A 20,677-nucleotide genomic window follows, 5' to 3' on the forward strand; every position below is an offset into this window, starting at 1 on the left:
AGGCTGGTTTGCGTGATGGATTGGGCTACATTCACGACCTTTTGTAGTTTTATTTGCAGTCTTGGGCAGAACAGGCGCCATATCAAGCTGTGATACAATCAGAAAGAATGCTTTCTATGGTGCATCTGCAAATGTTGGTGAGAGTCATAGCTGACATGCCAAATTTCTTTAGCCTTCTGAGAAAGTAGAGGCGTTGGTGTGCTTTCTTAACTATAGCATCGGCATGGGGGGTACCGGGACAGGTTATTGGTGATCTGGGCACCTAAAGATTTGAAGCTCTCGACCATTTCTACGTCGTCCCGGTTGACGTAGTGAGGGGCATGTTCTCCACTACGCTTCCTGAAGTCGATGACAATCTCCTTCGTTTTGTTGACATTGAGAGAGAGATTATTGTTGCCGTGCCAGTTTTTCTATCTCATCCCTGCACTCCGTCTAGGATGGCAGACTAAGCTGGAGGAACTGATCTGAAGATACAACATCTTCAGATAGACAAGTCAACTCATTCGGGTCTCGAATGACACAGCAATGAAGAACATCACGAAGAACCCAGAGGTTAACACTGCTACCCAGCAACTACAATAGAGGCCCAAAGATCAAACTATATGGCTGGTATGCAGATCAGCAGTGAAATATCCCAAGTCACAATAATGACTACATTTCAAAAATGTTTTTAGCCCTATGTATAAATGTGAGTCTTTATTTTTTATTCTCAGAGACGTGGAGGCATTTGAAAATTTTCAACCGCACAGCAAGTGCCTGCGATGAAACTGTGGAATGGAAGGTACCTTTGACTGGCAACTCCTCTGGGTTATCCTTTGGCAGCACTTTCTTTTTGCCAAGTCTTTCAGCAAGGCTGCGTTTAAAAGGTGGTTCAGCTTCATTTATGGTTACTGGAGGAGAAAATAAAATGAAAATAGATATTCTTTGTAAGAAACTGTGCAACCTACCCAATTTTAGGCAGTCTTTCAAAAAGGCTCAGCAGTAGCCCACATTTCACATCTCAGATTTTCCTCCCAGTGCCAATTATCTTTAATAGCTCCTTTATTACTCATCACATGACTTTATTCATCACTCAGAAAATACATAGGGGAATAGAGGTCCATGTCACTATTGGGCATCAGCACACAGGCTACTATATAATTTAGTCAGCATATTTTGATGAATCACGTCAGAATGACATGGGTGCAATATTCATTGCTCATCTGTTTACCACAGAAATCACTAGCTGTTAAACTAGTTTCCAAGGTACATTTATTCTCTTGCACAAAGAGCGATAACTTGCTGGACTTTCATCATATTCAAGTAGAACTGACAAAAGTACTTCTCCAGGAGGGATTGTTGACGTTGGATCACAGCATGTTTGGTTCATTGCCCTGCAATTATTTTCATTTCAAGTATTTATCCAATTCACGGCTGAAAGTTATTTTGAATCCACTTCCACCATCCTTTCAGGCAGCGCATTCCGGGTATTTCTTACGTATTCTTACGGGGCGGCACGGTAGCACAGTGGTTAGCACTGCTGCTTCACAGCTCCAGGGACCTGGGTTCGATTCCCGGCTTGGGTCACTGTCTGTGTGGAGTTTGCACATTCTCCTCGTGTCTGTGTGGGTTTCCTCCGGGTGCTCCGGTTTCCTCCCACAGTCCAAAGATGTGCGGGTTAGCTTGATTGGCCAGGTTAAAAATAGCCCCTTAGAGTCCGGAGATGCGTAGGTTAGAGGGATTAGCGGGTAAATATGTGGGGGTAGGGCCTGGGTGGGATTGTGGTCGGTGCAGACTCGAAGGACTGAATGGCCTCCTTCTGCACTGTAGGGTTTCTATGATTTCTATTTCAAGAAGGGAAGATTACAGTCAAACCTCCACAGCGACTGCTGGAGAGCTCACAAATTGGACAGCATGAATTCAATGACAACTCCAAGCTCCTAAAAGATTTTTTAAAAAGTCTTTTGATTGGATGTGACGTCATTGGCAAGGACGGCATTTGTTGCCCATCCCTGATCATTCTTGAACTGAATGGTTTGCTAGGCCATTTCAGAGGACAGTTAAGAGTCAACCACATTGCTGTGGGTCTGGAGTCACATATAGGCCAGACCAGCAATGGATGGCAGATTTCCCGTGGGGGAGGGCAGCACAGTGGTTGGCACTGCTGCCTCAGTGCCAGGGACCTGGGTTCAATTCTGGCCTTGGGTCACTGTTTGTGTGGAGTTTGTACATTCTCCCCATGTCTGTGTGGGTTTTCTCCGCAGTCCAAAGATGTGCAGGTTAGGTGGGATGGCCATGTTAAATTGCTCCTTAGTGTCAGGGGGATTAGCAAGGTTACAGGGATAGGGCCTGGGTGGGATTGTTGTTGGTGCAGGCTTGATGGGCCAAATGGCTTCCTTCTGTAGGGATTCTATAAAGGGCATCAGTGAAGCAGGTGGGTTTTATGACAATCGATGATAGTTTAACAGTCACCATTACTGAGACTAGCTCGCAATTCTAGATGTTATTAATTGAATTTAAATTCCACCAGCTGTTAGCCTGGGTATTTGGATTACCAGTCCAGTGGGATCACCGTTCCACCACCACCTCCCCAATTAAAATGTGACTGAAAAAAGTGATTGTTCTAGAATACAGGTTTATAGACACTATCAACTTGGAATTCCCTTTTGGTTGGCAAGAATACATAGACATGATATGGAGATGCCGGCGTTGGACTGGGGTGGGCACAGTAAGAAGTCTCTCAACACCAGGTTAAAGTCAAACGGGTTTATTTTGAATCACGAGCTTTCAGAGCGCTGCTCCTTCATCAGGTAGGAATATATAGAGGATGACAATAACTAATTAATTCAATGCAATCCTCTTCAATCTAGCTCGGGACAATATATATGAATTGCCATGAAATTCAATTTAATAATGAACTAAAATGCTCACATTTCTTTGGAGATAAGGTCACCATTCGGAAAACTGTCCTCACATTTTCTTTTTCAATGACTAAGCTTTCACGATTCTGCTCCACCTTTTGAGTCTGTGCCAGCAGATCCACCGAGGGATCATCTATGACTAGAAAGGAAAAGGGACAAGGTTGAAGCATTACGCACCGCCTCCAGCAACACTAGCGATGACCTCTGCCAAACTCCCAGAGGACACACAAAAACAGAGGCAACTAGCCAGACAAGCAAAAGGGACTTACTCATTCCCTCCTTCATGAATTTCTTCTGTTTAATCTGCTCCAGGGTTTTTATACCAAAATCCAAATTACCATCTGCTGACAGAAAACAGCAAAATTAATCACCATCCATTGAAACAAAAACCAGCCTGGCTATCAGAAATTGTATAGAGCAAGCCGGAGTGGATTGGGGACTGGGGAAGAGAGCGTGCGAGAGAGACCTTAGCAATTATCAATACACTTCCAAAAACTCCACTATTTTCAATACTCCCACTGCAAAAGATGCAGCTTTATTGATAAAACTGAACAGAACTTTCCTCATCTATATCTACTATTTTAACCCTCCATTTGTTTCTTGGGGCAGTGATGGAAAAAGTTAGTTATCAAAGCATTCGCACTTGCCTTCCATTAGTTGGGGTCCACATGTCACCAACTTGAGGTAAGCCCAAGACCTGGTCTGCTTTTCAACTGCATTGACAGGCTAGTAGATACTAGAACTGTCCTCTCAAATATTAACCCAGGAGGCCCTGGGTTACTAGTTATTGCTGGGATTCTCTCAGATTACCTTTCTTAACGGGGAAGGCCTGTCTCTTGGCTGAAGTGACGCGAATGCCATTCTGTTCCTCTGTGGCTGGAGGCTGAGTGTTTTTATTTTCCTCCCCTTCTTCAGAAAACTGATCTGAAATTAGAATGGAAACATTAGTGACTATTCAGGATGCAACCCTGTCCATCACACATCAAAGAAACCACGCAAAATATACCTGGGTCCCTTTATGACTCCCTTCACTGCCATGCAGCTTTTCTTACGCTCTGAGAGAGCCTTATAGGGCCATCCAATTTACCAGAATTGTAAAGAACAAAGAACAGTACAGCACAGGAAACAGGCCCTTCGGCCCTTCAAGCCTGCGCCGCTCCTTGGTCCAACTAGACCAATCGTTTGTATCCCTCCATTCCCAGGCTGCTCATCTGACTATCCAGGTAAGTCTTAAACGATGTCAGCGTGCCTGCCTCCACCACCCTACTTGGCAGCGCATTCCAGGCCCCCACCACCCTCTATGTAATAAACGTCCCTCTGATATCTGAGTTATACTTCGCCCCTCTCACCTTGAGCCCGTGACCCCTCGTGATCGTCACCTCCGACCTGGGAAAAAGCTTCCCACTATTCACCCTATCTATACCCTTCATAATCTTGTACACCTCTATTAGATCTCCCCTCATTCTCCGTCTTTCCAGGGAGAACAACCCCAGTTTACCCAATCTCTCCTCATAACTAAGACCTCACTGATCCTGAGGGGGCGGCACGGTGGTTAGCACTGCTGACTCACAGCACCAGGGACTCTGGTTCGATTCCCGGCTTGGGTCACTGCGTGTGTGGAGTTTGCACATTCTCCCCATGTCTGCGGGATTTCCTCCGGGTGCTCCGGTTTCCTCCCACAGTCTGAAAGATGTGCTGTTTAAGCTCATTGACCCGAACAGACACCGGAGTGTGGCGACTAGGGGAATTTCACAGTAACTTCATTGGAGTGTTAATGTAAGCCTTATTTGTGACTAATAAATAAACTTTATTTTTAAAGACCCACTAACCGATGAAGACTATTTTTTAACCATCGTATCGAAGAGTTGAGTGATCTACAAAACAGGGCCATTAGAGTACTGCATTTGCAAAGAACTAAAATAATATAAATAGTAATTTCTGAAAAACATGTAAAATAAAATTAGCTACAAATCTGAAATTAAAAATGATGCACCTGTCCTGACATGAAACATAATGGTTTCTATTGTTAATTTTAAACTCTGACATTCAAAACACTTGAAGACCACAGCGTAGCCATGGAAGAGACATGATTGTTGCTAACCAACTACTGAGGTTACAGAAAACTGCTGAATAAAGTAAAACTAGATTTAAGTGTTGTTTTGACGAACAGGCACACAAAAAACACATTAGATTCGATATTTAAGTAACATACGATGTTTTAGAAGGGAGAAGGAGCCACATTGGAACTCCCTAATTGACATTTTTCTCCCAAATGATTCTGAGAAGATGGCAGCTAATTTATCCCGACCGACGACTTGATTTCCACCTGTCAACCCGACTTCCTTTGTAATCAGATTTGTGGAAATGAACAGCAGTTTCTCAGAAAATTTTTTATGAATGGTGACGAGCCATCAGTAGTTTATACACCTACATTTATAGCTAGGACACGAGATGAGGAGTTAAAGGATATACAGAACCAAGTAGGCGGACCAGGTAGGTCAAACAACAAAACTAAAATGCACAGATTTAAGGACAACTCAACAATGGGTAATTAATTTACATCTGCTGGAGCCTCGCCTTGCCATCTCCTTAATCTCAAAGAGTTGCTCAAAGGCAAAGAGCACCTGTAGACTCGTTGTACAAGCAGCAATGGGCAGGTCTTCCTTATCAAGAGGGGGGTGGGGGGGGGGTGGGTGGGTTGGTGGTGGTCCCAAAACTAATTGCATCATTGAATAACAGAATCAGATATTTGTTCTGACACTCAATTCCTAAACTGCCAAGGAAAATGGTTCAGGATGAAGGACCAACAGACAATAAACCAAGGATACTTGGGGTGGCACAGTGGTTAGTACTGCTGCTTTACAGCACAAGGGACCATTTCCAGCTTTGAGTGACTGTGTAGTTTGCACGTTCTCCCCGTGTCTGTGTGGGTTTTCTCCGGGTGCTCTGGTTTCCTCCCACAGTCCAGAGATGTGTAGATTCGGTGGATTGGCCATGGTAAATCGCCCCTCAGTGTACCAAGATGTAGAGGTTAGGGGAATTAGCAGGGTCAATATGTAGGGTTACAGGGATAGGGCTGGGTAAGATGCTCTGTCGGAGAGTTGGTGCAGACCAGAGGGGCCGAATGGCTTTCTTCTGCACTGCAGGAATTCTATGATTCTATGAACCTCTGCACAGCACTCATGGAAAAGAACGGGACTGAACCAGGAAACCTTCATCAAGACTCTAAGTTACCCTGGGGAGGACAACAGAAATTCTGTTTCGAAATAAACCAGAAATCAGTTTCACTTCTCATGTTAATTAAAGACATGCCTGGTCATTTCCTGAGTTTGGACTGCGCATGACTGCTATAACCTCTTTAGAGTCTATAAATTCTGCAAAGAGAAGGTGAACACGGGATCAAGAGACAATACTTTTGAAAAGGGGAAGAGGAAAGAAGTTCTCTGAAGGAGGAAAAGACAGGCACATTACACCAGAAGAATCTAATCCAACCCACCATCATCATCTTCATCATCATCAGCAGCATTGATCACCACGGGAGGGTGAGTGGGGCTTGGGACGTTCTCTGTTGCCTCGAGTTTCATTACCCCGCGAACTTGAGGGGATGGGTTAGATTGGATGGGGATCTTGGGCTGTTGTAACTGGTTGACAGGTAACTGTGGTAACATGGGCTCCTCAGCTGCTTCAGCTACCTCCTGTTTGGTTTGGACACCTGAGGAGACGAGGGAACAGATCTTTGTGACAAACAGAGTTGTGACTGAACATTAATCAGCAAATGCACAAGAAATTCACTGGTGGCGTGCATCCATAGCACAGACACACAAGATTTTAATTGGTAACAACGCACTTTAGAAAACTACAGCATACGAGTACTATATATATATATATTATAGGATATATATATATTTTATATATATATATATATATATATGGAACTATAGCAAGTGCTGGAAAATGGGATTGGAATAGATGGTACTTGATGGCCAGTACAGACATGATGGGCCGAAGGGTGTTTTTGTGTGGCAAAGCTCTATGACTAATTAAAAGCAGCAAAAATACAGCATCAACTTAAAATATTAACCAGACATTTCAGGGATGCAAATAATGAGACACAGCTAAACAACTTCCCAATAGATCAGAAAACAAAACTAAACACCAAGCATAAAAAGAGGGCAATCACAATGCAAGTTTTTGCATATGAAAATGTAAAATTTCAGATCAGTTTGCTGATATTCAGAGTTCAGAACTCCCCAAAGCTAATTAACAACCCCCGTGCTTTGCAAATTGCTGCTGCGCACTGGCTGATTTACAAACATACTAATTAGGAGCAGGCCTTGGCCAATCCGTCCCTCGAACACGCTCCACCATAAGACCCTGACTTTAAAAAATTCATTCATGGGGTATGTGCGTCGCCGGCTGGCCCGCATTTATTGCCCATCCCTAGTTGCCCTCGAGGTGGTGGTGGTGAGCTGCTTTCTTGAATCGCTGCAGTCCATGTGCTGTGTGTTGTCCCACAATGCCGCTAGGGAGGGAATTCCAGGATTTTGACCCAGCGACTGCGAAGGAATGGCGATATATTTCCAAGTCAGGACAGTGAGTGGCCTGGAGAGGAACTTGCGGGTGATGCTGTTCTCACGTTATCTGCTGCGCTTTGTCCTTCTAGGTGGAAGTGGTGGTGGGTTTGGAAGGTGCTGTCTAAGGATCCTTGGTGAATTGCTGCAGTGCATCTTGTAGATAGTAGCAGCAATGTGTACTGAGTGTCGGTGGTGGAGGGAGTGAATGTTTGTAGATGTGGTGCCAATCAAGCGGGTTGCTTTGTCCTGGGTAGTGTCAACCTTCTAGAGTGTTGTTGGAGTTGCACCCATCCAGGCAATTGGGAAGTATTCCATCACACTCCTGACTTGTGCCTTGTAGATGGTGGACAGGCTTTGGGGAGTCAGGAGGTACGTTACTCGCCGCAGTATTCCTAGCCTAATCTGATTTAACCTCAACCCCACATTCCTGCCCAACCCCAATAACCTTCCACCTCCTTGCTGATCAAGAAACCATCCACCTCTTAAAAATAGTCAAATACTCTGCCGGCTAGAGATGCGATTGCAAAGAAAGAAAAAAAATGATATGCAGATTGTGCAGTAGAGTACGTAGAAACAGCCAAGGGCTCAGAGTCTCAGCACAGATTTCTCCAGCACCAAGGCACTTAGATATACACCTTTGAAAGTTTTACTATTTTCTATCTTAAAAGATACTGGAGGCTGGTGGAAGAGATTACATTTCTGACCTCGAATGCAAGTTTCTGTTGAGGGTCACTTCCATAACTCAAGTGATTCTGTCACACAACTCACCAAATGAACCCCATTTGCAGCTTCACAAGGAAGCTGTACAATGGCAGCTCACAACATCAAATATTTTAAAAAAACAGCTTGCAGCATAAATTCTCAAGGTTACCATCCTCAAGGTCACCCACACTAGTGGAACACAAAGATTTGATGCGTTTCTTAGCCTGTAAAACGCAAGGGTTTCCTGACACCCGTCTTCATATTCTGCTACCGTACGTGTGTCAATTGCATGAAGAAGCCCTTATAAAAAGAGTGACCAGCACAAAAGGACCTGATTTCTAATCAAACATGGGAAACACGTCAGAAAGGAACAATCCAGACGCACGTACCTTTTGTAGCAGGGAAGAAGACTCCTTCGATGAAGCGAGGCATGCTGTGGCGGAAAGCACAGTTCAACTTTGTACAACCAGTGGGTTGCTTCTCCCAGTAGCAGGGAATTTCACTCCGCCTCTTCTACAGGGAAAAGAAAATAGACACCATCTTTTACTCTACTCTGCACAGTACGGGGACATCACACACAATCTTAGTACAAATCACATGCTGACAACAGTCTAAACAGCACAGCTGACGGTGTACATCTTCAGAGAAACAAGACAAGAAAGTTCAATAGGAGTAAAATTGTACAAATCGAAACACCAGGAGTATTACGGTGAACACATGCACACACGTTTTAAATCTGTACGGGTGCTCGGAAAAGTATTTCTATAGGTGCACAGAACCTATAATCTATATGTCTTGACGGAAGCTTCTCAACTGACCACTTACATCAATCTCCATGTGACGGAACTTGCAGACCTGCCGAAAGCAACGACCTTCCTGCCATAAGGTACAGATGGTCTCACTGCCAAGGGCTGCTTCACAATGACGAAAAAGGCAGTTGTCTCCCTGTAAATCAAAAATAAATTTAACACATAAAAACCATTCCTGGGCCTCATCTTTACTTAATACAAGCAAGCTGAGCTAATACTCCCTGTTTCACTGATACTAACAATACAGGTACAGCTATATAACAAGATATCAATGAAGAATAGGCTGTCAGTACACTTTCTTAATAGCACTCAAACAGAAAAAAAAAATTCTATGAAGTTGCTGTTGCGTGCAGCAGTAAAATTAGGTCAAATATATTTTTGTGGCACCATCTGTTTAAACAAAACTCTGCTCTGGGTCATTCTGAAGTTCATCAGAAAATATTCTGTATTACTGACGTCCAATTCTTGGAGATAAACATGCGACCATGCTCATAACCATAATGCGTGTGTTCAATTTATTCAGTAGATTACGGTAAATAGTCAATGGTCAGACTACCAGCCAATTGGAAGGTTGCTATTTGAGAAAGATACCAAAACAGAGTTTTGGACTGACCTGATTGGAACAATAGATTCTTTCAGCTTTCTTCTGGTATATCTCATTGAAAATGGTCTGCTAATTCCTGAAAATTCACTCAAAATACTGCATACCAACCTTGGCACACGTAGAATAAAAATAAAAGTAGCAATCGTCTCCTTGTTGAGTCATGGCTGGAGTATAACAGCTCCTCCAAAATCAAGCAAAGACTTTTCACTGTTACTTTGTCCACACTCTTATCTGTTGAGTCGCAGACCAAGATACTCTGTCTAGGCGAGATGACAAGACGCTAATCTTCTGCAACCTTCTTCACTCTTTGTCTGAACCAAAAGAAAAACAAGATTGCAAAGTGAGTGAATTGCACAATGCCGTTATACGTAGTTACAAATAGTGTTCAAGTTGCACTAACTTCTTCAATAAAGTAACCCAAGATCAAGTGCGACGGGATACTAAAAGGAATTTGGCAAAAGGGTCGGGTCATCCGAGCCAACCCCATGCAAGTTTGCATCCATTTTCTTTCTGAAGACACTTTGTCTTGCTGCAAAAAAATACATGGTGTGTTTTAAACAGGAGCTCAGAGGGAAACAACAGAATCAAAACCCCAGGCTCTTACAAGATGGATGGAGGAATCCTCAGCAGGACTTTGAACTGTTATACGTTGAGAGAGAAAAAAAAATCAAGTGGCATCTCACAATAAAAGATTTAAAAATCGCAACACGATTTTAAACTACAACACGGCAATGGTAGCACAGTGGTTAGCACTGGTGCTTCACAGCTCCAGGGTCCCGGGTTCGATTCCCGGCTCGGGTCACTGTCTGTGTGGAGTTTGCACATTCTCCTTGTGTTTGCGTGGGTTTCCTCCGGGTGCTCCGGTTTCCTCCCACAGTCCAAAGATGTGGTTAGGTTGATTGGCCAGGTTAAAATTGCCCCTGAGATGCGTAGGTTAGAGGGATTAGCGGGTAAATATGTGGGGGGTAGGGCCTGGGTGGGATTGTGGTCGGTGCAGACTCGATGGGCCGAATGGCCTCCTTCTGCACTGTAGGGTTTCTATGATTTCTATGAAAATGCAGAATATTCAGGAAGCCTAACTGAAGAAAAATGTATTTAATGTGCCTTAGAGTAGGAGGAGTAGAATAGGAATGTAACACGTGGATTAGTATTTTACATGCAGCATTTCAAATGTGATGGTTAAATGCCTCAGTGGAAAACAGGCACAAAGGTACCAGCTCCAAATTCCCATTGTGAATTAATCTCAACCACCAGCCCAAATCACTTACTGCAAGGATACGCCAACACTTGGGTTGAGTAGCTATTTGAATAACGTGAACCAATAACAAAGTGACTACTTTTATTTATTAATTACAATTAGGCTTACATTAACACTGCAATGAAGTTACTGTGAAAATCCCCTAGTCACCACCCTCCAGCGCCTGATCAGGTACACGGAGGAGGAATTTAGCATGACCAATTCACCTAACCTGCATGTCTTTGGACTGTGTGTGTGTGTGTGTGTGTGTGTGTGTGTGTGTGTGTGTGTGTGTGTGGAGCACCCAGAGGAAACCCATGCAGACTTGGGAAGAATGTACAAATCCAACAGACAGTGACCCTAGCCAGGAATCGAACCCGGGTCCCTGGCGCTGTGAGGCAGCAGTGCTAACCACTGTGCCACCCTTGGGAGGGTGCCTTTAATAGACATTATTTTTATTTATTTATATTAGTGTCATAAGTGGGCTTACATTAACACTGCAATGACTTTACTGTGAAAATCCCCTAGTCGCCACACTCCGGCGCCTGCTCAGATACACTGAGGAAGAATTCAGCATGGCCAATGCACCTAACCAGCACGTCTTTCAAACTGTGGGAGGAAACCCAGAGCACCCGGAGGCACAGGGAGAACGTGCAGACTCCGCACAGACGGTGACCTAAGCCGGGAATCGAACCTGTGTCCCTGGAGCTGTGAGGCAGCAGTGCTAACCACTGTGCCACCGTGAATAAAAGCCAGCATGTGCTTACTGCGCTTCACTAGTGAAACAGTTACCCTATTAGAAGGGAGCAGTGAGATGTACCTTCGAATGGTCAGCAATATGGGTGCTCTTCTTCAGGCTTCCAGCTAACGTGTCCCCGCAGGCAAAACCAACACTGAATCCGTCAATTATAAATGGCTCAGTATCACCTCCATCTTCACACTGGGTAGAAATGTTTGCGATCTGCATGCACAAAGTGCCTTAGAAATACTCTACTTGAGGGTGCTAGAATGAGTCCATCTTCTGCTCTGTTGAACTGCAGGAAGCCAGGGATTAAAAATCAACTCCGCCGATAAAGTTCATAATCATGTAGCCAGGTTGCTGCTACACTTACAGCCGATGGGAAATATCCCATTCTTTTTAAAATCTTCCAAGAGATTCCGCAGCCTTGACTGGCCTTGGATTACGGATTTTTTTTTTTGTGTGACGACAAATGGCTAACTTAATTAATTTTAAAAAACACACGGGTCCAACTCTGCTTCTCCAGGACATCTGCACCTATTGGAGAAAAGCACAAACAACCTCCCCAAATTTGTAAGCAGCATCCCCGGCATGCTTTGACACCCAACCCTCAGATACATTTTGGATTTTCACTGGAGTATCCCGATTTGCAAACAGATTCGGTTTAACACGCCCTGCAGTAGGGGTATATACCACCACCGTCTGGACAACTCCTCTGAAATGTGATCAAAGGTTGGTAATCCCAAGCAGTGCCAGGTAACGTGAGCGCTGGGCTCAATCAAAACAGGCACCGCAAATATTTGGCCAGGATTCAGTGCCCACAGGCTTGCCATCTTGGAGAGAATTAGAACTTAGAGGAGCTTACTCAGAGAGAACTCCTCTACCTTGTTCGGTATACCCAAGATGTCCATCAGAATGCAGTGGGAAGCCTGACTTGATGAGAAGTCGCTGCAGCTTTCAAGTGAAGACAGTACAGGTCTCTGGGCATAGCACCACTTCTGCAGGAATGTAGCTGCGTTCATTTTTGGCAGACAACAGAGTAGAACATTGGGTTCCACTTGATAATAGAATCAAATATTCTCCCCAGTGACCTCAGCTCACAATCAACAGAGCAGTGGATAGAGAAACACATGATATGCAAAAGGAGATACTGCAGCTTTGACATTTGGAAGCTTCAATACTTCCACTGCTAATACCCAGAGTTAGCTACAACCAGTTAGTTTTCAAACACAACAAACAAAGCAAAACCAAATCGAAAATTAGGAGTTACTAACATTGCATTCAGAAGGAACACTGGACTATGACTCCAAGCTGGAATTCAAACCAAATTGTGCTGGGTCCAAAGAGAGGGATTTGGTTAAGTTGTGCCAAATGATTGGGTTACGAATTCTGCTGATTGTAGTTGCACCCATTGACAAGAACAAAAAAAAACTTTCAATTGCATCAACACGTTGTTCACCTCAGGAAATGTTGCGTTAAAGGGTGATTTGAGTGCTGAAAGCTGATCAGTCATGACATCTATGTACCGGGGCACAGAAATGACAGGCCTGGGACATTGGCACAAATCAACCAAAGTTACGCAGCAACTCATTGCACTGAGAAGTCTCAAAGTGCTTTACTCAATGCATTACTTTGACTTTTGGGGATGATTGCAAACGGAGAGATTGGTGTCCCGGGTCTCCATCTGAAGACAAGATATATTTACAAAAGATGCATCACCTGGTTAATGACTTGACATTCTGAAAATAGACCACGCTCATATTGTGGTTCCCACAAGAATAGCTCCAATGCAGAGATTCTCCCAGGTCTATTACCAGATTGAGGATTGGGCATGAGTGCAGGTGTACTATTTTGATCAGAATCAGTAAAACATCAATTTTGGAAGTCACAGGCATAAGAGGCACAATGCTCCTCTACTGTTCACTGGCAATTAAGTTCATCAACTGCCCATTGCGTTTTACTTTTCGTTTAGTTTTGTGCAATTTTGTGTTAAAGCTTTTTACACGCAGTTTGCAGAGTCCTACAGACAAGGTTATATATTAACAGATTGGGATGACACAGAGAAAGGGTTTTTAAATCACAAATCAAGGCTGATGTTGCCCTGTTTTCTGCAGACAATCATGCAAATCCTAAACGTAGCTTGGGGAGGAGCAGGGGGGACAAAAATTAGTAAAACGCAATGAGAAGATGTTTCTCCAGTGCCAATTAAGTATTCTCTCAACTTGAAAACTGTGTCATCTCATCCATGTAGCTCTATAATGTCAACCAAGAGGGGAACATACTTTTTCCAGTCAAGTACTGAGCTTCCATTAAAAAAAGGGACAAGTAATCAAAGGGAATTCTGATCTGAGTATTCTGGTTAAGAATTCCTCTTCAACAGAAACAAATTTAGTTGGCACTCAACATAGGTCTTGAGAAAAATAATTAGTGGCATAAATTTCAAATAAGGCATTCGGAATGTGTGGCATTGCAACCAACTCTGTTTAACTCAAACAGATGAAGTATCAAGATTTGTCATCCCACCCCAAATTACTTGAGCTTGCTCCATTTACTTTTACCCAACAGCTAGATCATGATACACTCGCTGCATGTTCTCTGCCATGCAATCTCACTTGGCAGGATTGTGAAGAAAAGGAGAGTCTCATTGGAGCCAATTGAAGTGTCAGCAATAAGAAAGGTTGCCTTCCATATTATACTGCACAATTCAGAACAGGAACACCACCAAGTGGGTCTCCATCGGGCAGCAAAAAATATTAGGTAGTCCAGAACGTGTCCATTTTGTTAATAATATGGGCCAAAACACTGGGTCAATTCTCTTTGGCTCCCAACAACTCATTTCTCAAAAAAAGGGCAGGGTTGCTTTATTTTGCAGATCCACCTTTTCCACAGCAGCTCTTTGGCAAAAGGGAGTCAGGTTATCCCAGCGAGGAATTCCAAAGGCAGAAACATCTCAAGTGTGACCATGAAGGGGGAACCTCCCATTGAGGAAGTGGCCACAAAATGAGCATCTGTGAGCTCCCAAGGCCAGAATTGCACCCGGGTGACTGTGTGGGTGGAATTTGCACATTCTCCCCGTGTCTGTGTGGGTTTCCACCGGCACTCCGGTTTCCTCCCACACTCCAAAGATGTGTGGGTTAGGCGGACTGGCCATGTTAAATTGCCCTTTACTGTCACAGGGATTAACAGGGTAAATATGCGGGGTTACGGGGATGGGGCCTGGGTGGGATTGTTGTCGGTACAGACTCAAATGGGTCGAATGGCCTCCTTCTGTACTGTAGGGATTCTATGAAACTCCTGTCAGCTACCAAAGAGCCAGCAGCCAGGCTGGACATTTATAAACAGTGGCTGTCAACATGACCCAGGATTAATACCCAAAAAGGGCATGGATGCCACGTCAGGTCCGAGTCAAGGTGGACCTCCTGGTCCCATCAGGCTCATGTTGTGGGGTTTTAAAAAAAAACAAATAGTTGATTTAAAATTCCCCCTCCCCCCCAAAAAAAACCACCTGATGCTGCAGACAGAAATGATAAACAATCACTTTAATATGATTTTAAAAGAGATTGAAGATCCTCTGGTTAAATATTACCCCTAATTTCTGCAGCACAACGGCCTTCCCCCTCTCTCTTGTCTGAGCCGGCTCAGGTGGCCCCCTGCTCCGGGTAACCGCTTCAGGCGAGTCCGAGGCTTCTCTCCGACCGCCCGCGGCCTACCCGCTCCTCCATTCCGCTCAAACTAAAAGGACGTCTTAAACCCCGACCTTGCGCCGCCCTACGCGCTCGCACCTCACTGCCCTTTTAACGATGCAATAACGGTAAAACCAGTACCGAGAGCGGGTTTTAGAGCCGGCAATCGGGGCGGCTAGTCAAACCTTTCGTCGACCGAATCGCCGCGATGCCGCCACCTGCCGCCGGGCCGCCAGCAATAAACATGGCGCCTGCCGGATGCGGGTGGGTCGTGCCTGCCAGCAGGAAAGATGGCGTCCGCCGGATGTCCTCCTTGTGTGCGCGCCAGCAACAAACATGGCGTCCAGCGGCGCTGCTCCGTGCACTTACTTGCCAGCAACAAACATGGCAACGCTCGAATTGTCACAGGGAGCTTACCGACAGAATTTTATTTTAACGGTGCAATAATAATATTTGGTACTTTCGATATTTGGTTAAAATTAGAATTTAGTTCTTTTGACACCCTGTAGTTTTGGTGGTTTGGAACTTCTCACACAAATCACCCATATAAAAACAACCATGTCGTGTTATAGCCTCTAATAGCCAGTGGGCGCCTCCTTTCTCAGGGCCCGGATAGCTCAGTCGGTAGAGCATCAGACTTTTAATCTGAGGGTCCAGGGTTCAAGTCCCTGTTCGGGCGTTCACTTTTTTTTTCCTTCACCCCATTGAATTGAATTTATTGAAGACTAGTTGCAAATGTGGAACTTCTCAAAACAGCACTGCATTGATACAATAATTTATTCCAAATTAATATTCATCAATAATTGTTTAAATTCAGTTAACTTCATATTTCCACATCTAATCCACAGCCCAGGTTGCATGCACTTCATTTGGTTGAAGACAGGCTTGCATTTATTTACCTGGCGGCACCTTTCATGACCGGAGAACCTTACAGCCAATAATGTGCTACTGAAGTCCCATGCTAAATTATTGCCCCTTAGTGCCCCAAAGTGCGTAGGTTAGGGTGATTAGCGGGGTAAATACGTGGGGTTACGGGGATAGGGCCTGGGTGGGATTGTTTTCGGCCCGATGGGCCGAATGGTCTCCTTCTGCACTGTAAGGATTCTACGATTCTATGTGCGGGTTGGGTGGATTGATCGTGCTAAATTGTCCCTTAGTGTCCATAGACGCGCAGGTTAGGTAAATTAGGTGGATTGGCCATGGTAAATTTCCCCTCAGTGTCCAAAGATGTGTAGGTTAGGTGGATTGGCCATGCTAAATTGTCCCTTAGTGTCCCAAGATATGCAGGTTAGGTAGATTGGCCATGCTAAATTGTCCCTTAGTGTCCCAGGATGTTCAGGTTAGGTGTATGGCTGTGCTAAATTATCCCTTCGTGGCCAAAGATGTGTAGGTAAGGTAGAATGGCCATGCTAAATTGCCCCTAGTGTCCAAGATGTGTATTTTGGGTAGATTGGCCCTGCTAAATTGCCCCTTAGTGTCCAAGATGTGCAGGCTAGGTAGGTTGGCTGTGCTAAATTGCCCCTTAGTGTTCCCAAGACGTGTAGGTTCGATAGAATTAGCCATGGAAAATAGGAACATAGGAATTAGGAACAGAAGTAGGCAAATTCAGCCCTCTGAGCCTGCTCCGCCATTCAATCACATCATGGCTGATCTCTCTCTGGTCTCAAATCTAGTTCCTTACCAATTCTCCATGTCCCTTTAAGCCTTCTTGTTTTTATCAGAAATATATCTATCTCCTTCTTGAAACCATTCAATGATTCAGATTCCATCGTGCTATGGGGCAGCGAGTTCCACAAATTCAACACCCTCTGCGTGAAGTAGTTCCTCCTCTCAGTTTTAAATCGACTGTCTCTCAACCTATACCTGGATTTAATCAATTGTGTGAGGTTAGGGGGATAGGGCAGGGGAGAGGGCCTGGGTAAGATGCTCTGTCAGAGAGTCAATGCAGACTTGATGGGCAGAATGGCCTCCTTCTGCACTGCAGGGATTCTCTGATTCCATGATGATTCTATGAAGTGTAACCATTGTTGTAACTTGTATCCATTGGAGTTTAGATGAATGAGAGGCAATCTTAATGAAACATATAAGATCCCAAGGGGACTCGACAGGGTGGATGTCGAAGGGGTGTTTCCCTTTGTGGGAGAGACTAGAACTAGGGGACACAGTTTAAAAATAAGGGGCCTCCCTACTCAGATGGGAAGAATCTTTTCTCTCAGAGGGTTTTGAGTCTTTGGAACTCTCTTCCCCTAAGTGAGGTAGAGAATATTTTTAAAGTTTTGATTTGATTTGATTTATTATTGTCACATGTATTATCATACAGTGAAAAGTATTGTATCTTGCGTGCAGACAAAGCATACTATTCAAAGAGAAATTGATTAACGGGTGGCATGGTGGCACAGTGGTTAGCGCTGCTGCCTCACAGCGCCACAGACCCGGGTTCGATTCCGACCTTGGGTCACTGTGTGTGTGGCATGTTCTCCCTGTGTCTGCGTGGGTTTCCTCCAGGTGCTCCGGCTTCCTCCCACAGTCCCAAAGATGTGCAGGTTAGGTGGATTGGCCATGCTAAATTGCCCCTTAGTGTCAAGGGGATTAGGAGGGTAAATATGTGGGATTACGGAGATAGGACCTGGGTGGGATTGTTGTTGGTGCAGGCTCGATGGGCCAAAAAAGCCTCCTTCTACATTGTAGATTCCCTGAGTTAGATAGCTCCTGGACTAACAAAGGAGTCAAAGGTTATTGAGAGCAGATAGAATGTAGTGCTAAAGCCACAATCAGATCAGCCATGATCTTGCTTCAGTGGTGGAGCAGGCTCAACAGAATGAATGGCCTCCTCCTTTTCCTGATTTGCGCACAAGCTCTGACAAACGGCAATGTGATAAAGATCAGATAATCTGTTTTTGTGATCTTGATTGAGGGATAAATATGGATCAAGACACTGGGGATCTTTGCTGATAGGCCTCAACCTTTCCACCACTCTTCCAACTGTTAAGATGCAGGCCAGAAACTCCAAAGTGTTTTGAAAAGTTAATCTGGACCCTAAGTTTTATATTTAATTATGGCATTAGGGTGAGCATAAGGTGTTTCACTCCAGGTATGATTCAAGTGATCCACTAGGAAGCATTTATCAAACAAAGTTTATTTAAGAACACAGAATATAACAAAATAAATTGCATAACTTTTACCAATTACAAGTCTTAAACATGACACCGTATAATTCTTAACAGCTAGCTATCTCTGTTGTTCCAATTTCAAAGCAATAGCCCACAGACATACACCCTTTTTTAGAATTAGCACAAAAAGAAGCATTCTCATGTGATGCTCGATTTTCAGTTTTATAACACATCCAGACAGAAGTCCAAGCAGCAATTTTCAGAGAAGGATATATCCTCAAAACAGCAAACCCTTAGAGAAGCAAACCCAGCCTCTGGCAGTTCCCAGTCTCCAACCTCAGAGAGGCGAAAAGCAAGAGACTGCTCTCCCCCAACTCTAAAAGCAACAACTAAGCTTGAATATTCTGTGAAAAGCCCAGTTTCCCCATCAGATGACCATGCTTGCCAATCATCCCAATGAAGCCCCACTCTGCAAAATCCCAGGGGGAAATAGCAGAACAGCATTAGTTCAGATTAAAACCAACATTCTTGCCATTAGAAACAATCAGGCTGCTGCAACAACAATACAGACTATCGCTCCGAGTGCATAAGAAACTGCTACAACAACTGCACAAGAACATGGCTCAAATACATTTCTTAAAGACACAGTATCGTCACATATCCCACATGGTTGTCTCCCCCAGGATTGAATTAGGCGATGCAGTGATTGCAGTCACAATATGACAATATAGGGCGGCACAGTGGTTAACACTGCTGCCTCACAGTGCCAGGGATCCAGGTTCAATTCCCGGCTTGGGTCACTGTCTATGTGGAGTTTGCACATTCTCCCCGTGTCTGCATGGGTTTCCCCCAGGTGCCCTGGCTTCCTCCCACAGTCCAAAGATGTGCTGGTTAGGTGGGTTGGCCATGCTAAATTGCCCCTTAGTGCCAGGAGGACTAGCAGAGTAAATATGTGGGGTTATGGGGATAGGGCCTCGGTGGGAGTGTGGTCGGTGCAGACGTGATGGGCTGAATGGCCTCATTCTGCACTGTAGGGATTCTATGATATCCACCAAAACTTCACAAGTCCAACTGCCCAATTATTTCTCCCCATCTACGATGCATTTTGTACAAATAACAGTAGTTAGCACTGCTGCCTCACAGTGCCAAGGACCCGGATCGATTCCCGGCTTGGATGACTGTCTGTGTAGAGTTTGTATATTCTCCCCGTGTCTGCGTGGGTTTCCTCCAGGTGCTCCGGTTTCCTCCCACAGTCCAAAGATGTGCGGGTAAAGTTAATTAGACGTGTAAAATTGCCCTTAGTGTCAGGGGGATTAGCAGGGTAAATATGTGGGGTTAAGGGGATAGGGCCTGGCTGGGATTGTTGTCGGTGCAGACTCAATGGGCCGAATGGCCTCCTTCTGCACTGTAGAGATTTTATGATTCTATGAACAACGACGTTTAAAGAAAACATTTTAAAAAAACATATATTTTTTAATACTCCATTAATTTTCCCTCCCGTTTCATCCAGGGAAGACTTTTGTCCAGGAGAATCTCAGAAAATCCTGGAGGATTGGCAATCATAATCAGCAGTCTGAAAACGGGGAGAATTGATGTAATTTGTTCTAAAGGCTGAGGGGGATGGACAGGTGTTGGGATCATTTTCACCGAGATCAATCGTGGGAGAGAGGAAGAGAGAGACATCAGAATAGGAACCAGGAAGACTGATCGAGAGAGTAAAATTCACAGAATTCAAGCAGTAAGCATGGGGAAAGCAGGGGCAGAAATTCAAAACAATTCAGCAACAGGTATTTGTATGAAAGTGGAAGGCATTTTTGAGGCAGAGTAATAACAAGGAAGTGTAGGGGTGAGTACAGAGTAATTGAAGTATAGTCATTGTTGTAGGGGTGGAATAGCAGCCAGGCACCCAGGTTCAATTCCCAGCTTGGGTCACTGTCTGTGTGGAGTCTGCACATTCTCCCCATGTCTGCGTGGGTTTCCTCTGGGTGCTCTGGTTTCCTCCCACAGTCCAAAGAAGTGCGGGTTAGGTGGATTGGCCATGCTAAATTGTCCCTTAGTGTCAGGGGTCTAGCTAGGGTAAAGACATGGGGTTATGGGGATAGGGCCTGGATGGGATTGTGGTCGGTGCAGACCGATGGGCCGAATGGCCTCTTTCTGCACTGTAGGATTCTATGATTCTATGATTTCTATGATTGTCATTTAGACATACTTGGAAACAAATTAGCCTAGAGCCAACAGCCACAAGATAAGAAGGTCAGGCTATGGGAGTGTTTTCTCCCGACTCCATTCTTATCTGTTGAATTGTAGTCCGTGAATGGC

General features: G+C 44.5%; 1 protein-coding gene and 1 non-coding gene across 34 annotated transcripts in view; one reads left to right on the forward strand and one right to left on the reverse strand.

Annotated features, from left to right (window-relative positions):
- Window positions 1–15,508, reverse strand: part of zc3h11a (zinc finger CCCH-type containing 11A) — a 34,473-nt gene extending 18,965 nt beyond the window's left edge. For 3 of the 33 annotated variants that reach the window (XM_078242097.1, XM_078242092.1, XM_078242089.1), the window contains exons 1-9: window positions 11,647–15,130; window positions 9,698–9,900; window positions 9,002–9,121; window positions 8,566–8,689; window positions 6,397–6,612; window positions 3,711–3,824; window positions 3,170–3,244; window positions 2,911–3,039; window positions 786–890 (exon numbers count right to left, since the gene is read on the reverse strand). In XM_078242097.1, coding sequence (XP_078098223.1) covers window positions 786–890; window positions 2,911–3,039; window positions 3,170–3,244; window positions 3,711–3,824; window positions 6,397–6,612; window positions 8,566–8,689; window positions 9,002–9,121; window positions 9,698–9,751 — 937 coding nt within the window. In that variant the 5' untranslated portion in view covers window positions 9,752–9,900; window positions 11,647–15,130. The other 30 variants (XM_078242087.1, XM_078242082.1, XM_078242094.1 and 27 more) reach the window with 22 other exon arrangements.
- A 346-nt stretch (window positions 15,509–15,854) lies between these two features.
- On the forward strand, window positions 15,855–15,927 carry trnak-uuu (transfer RNA lysine (anticodon UUU)). The gene has a single exon. It is a non-coding gene; the product is annotated as a tRNA-Lys (tRNA).
- Window positions 15,928–20,677: the final 4,750 nt, after the last annotated feature.

Source organism: Mustelus asterias, chromosome 25 (assembly GCF_964213995.1).
Source record: "Mustelus asterias chromosome 25, sMusAst1.hap1.1, whole genome shotgun sequence".
NCBI classification, from domain to species: domain Eukaryota; kingdom Metazoa; phylum Chordata; class Chondrichthyes; order Carcharhiniformes; family Triakidae; genus Mustelus; species Mustelus asterias.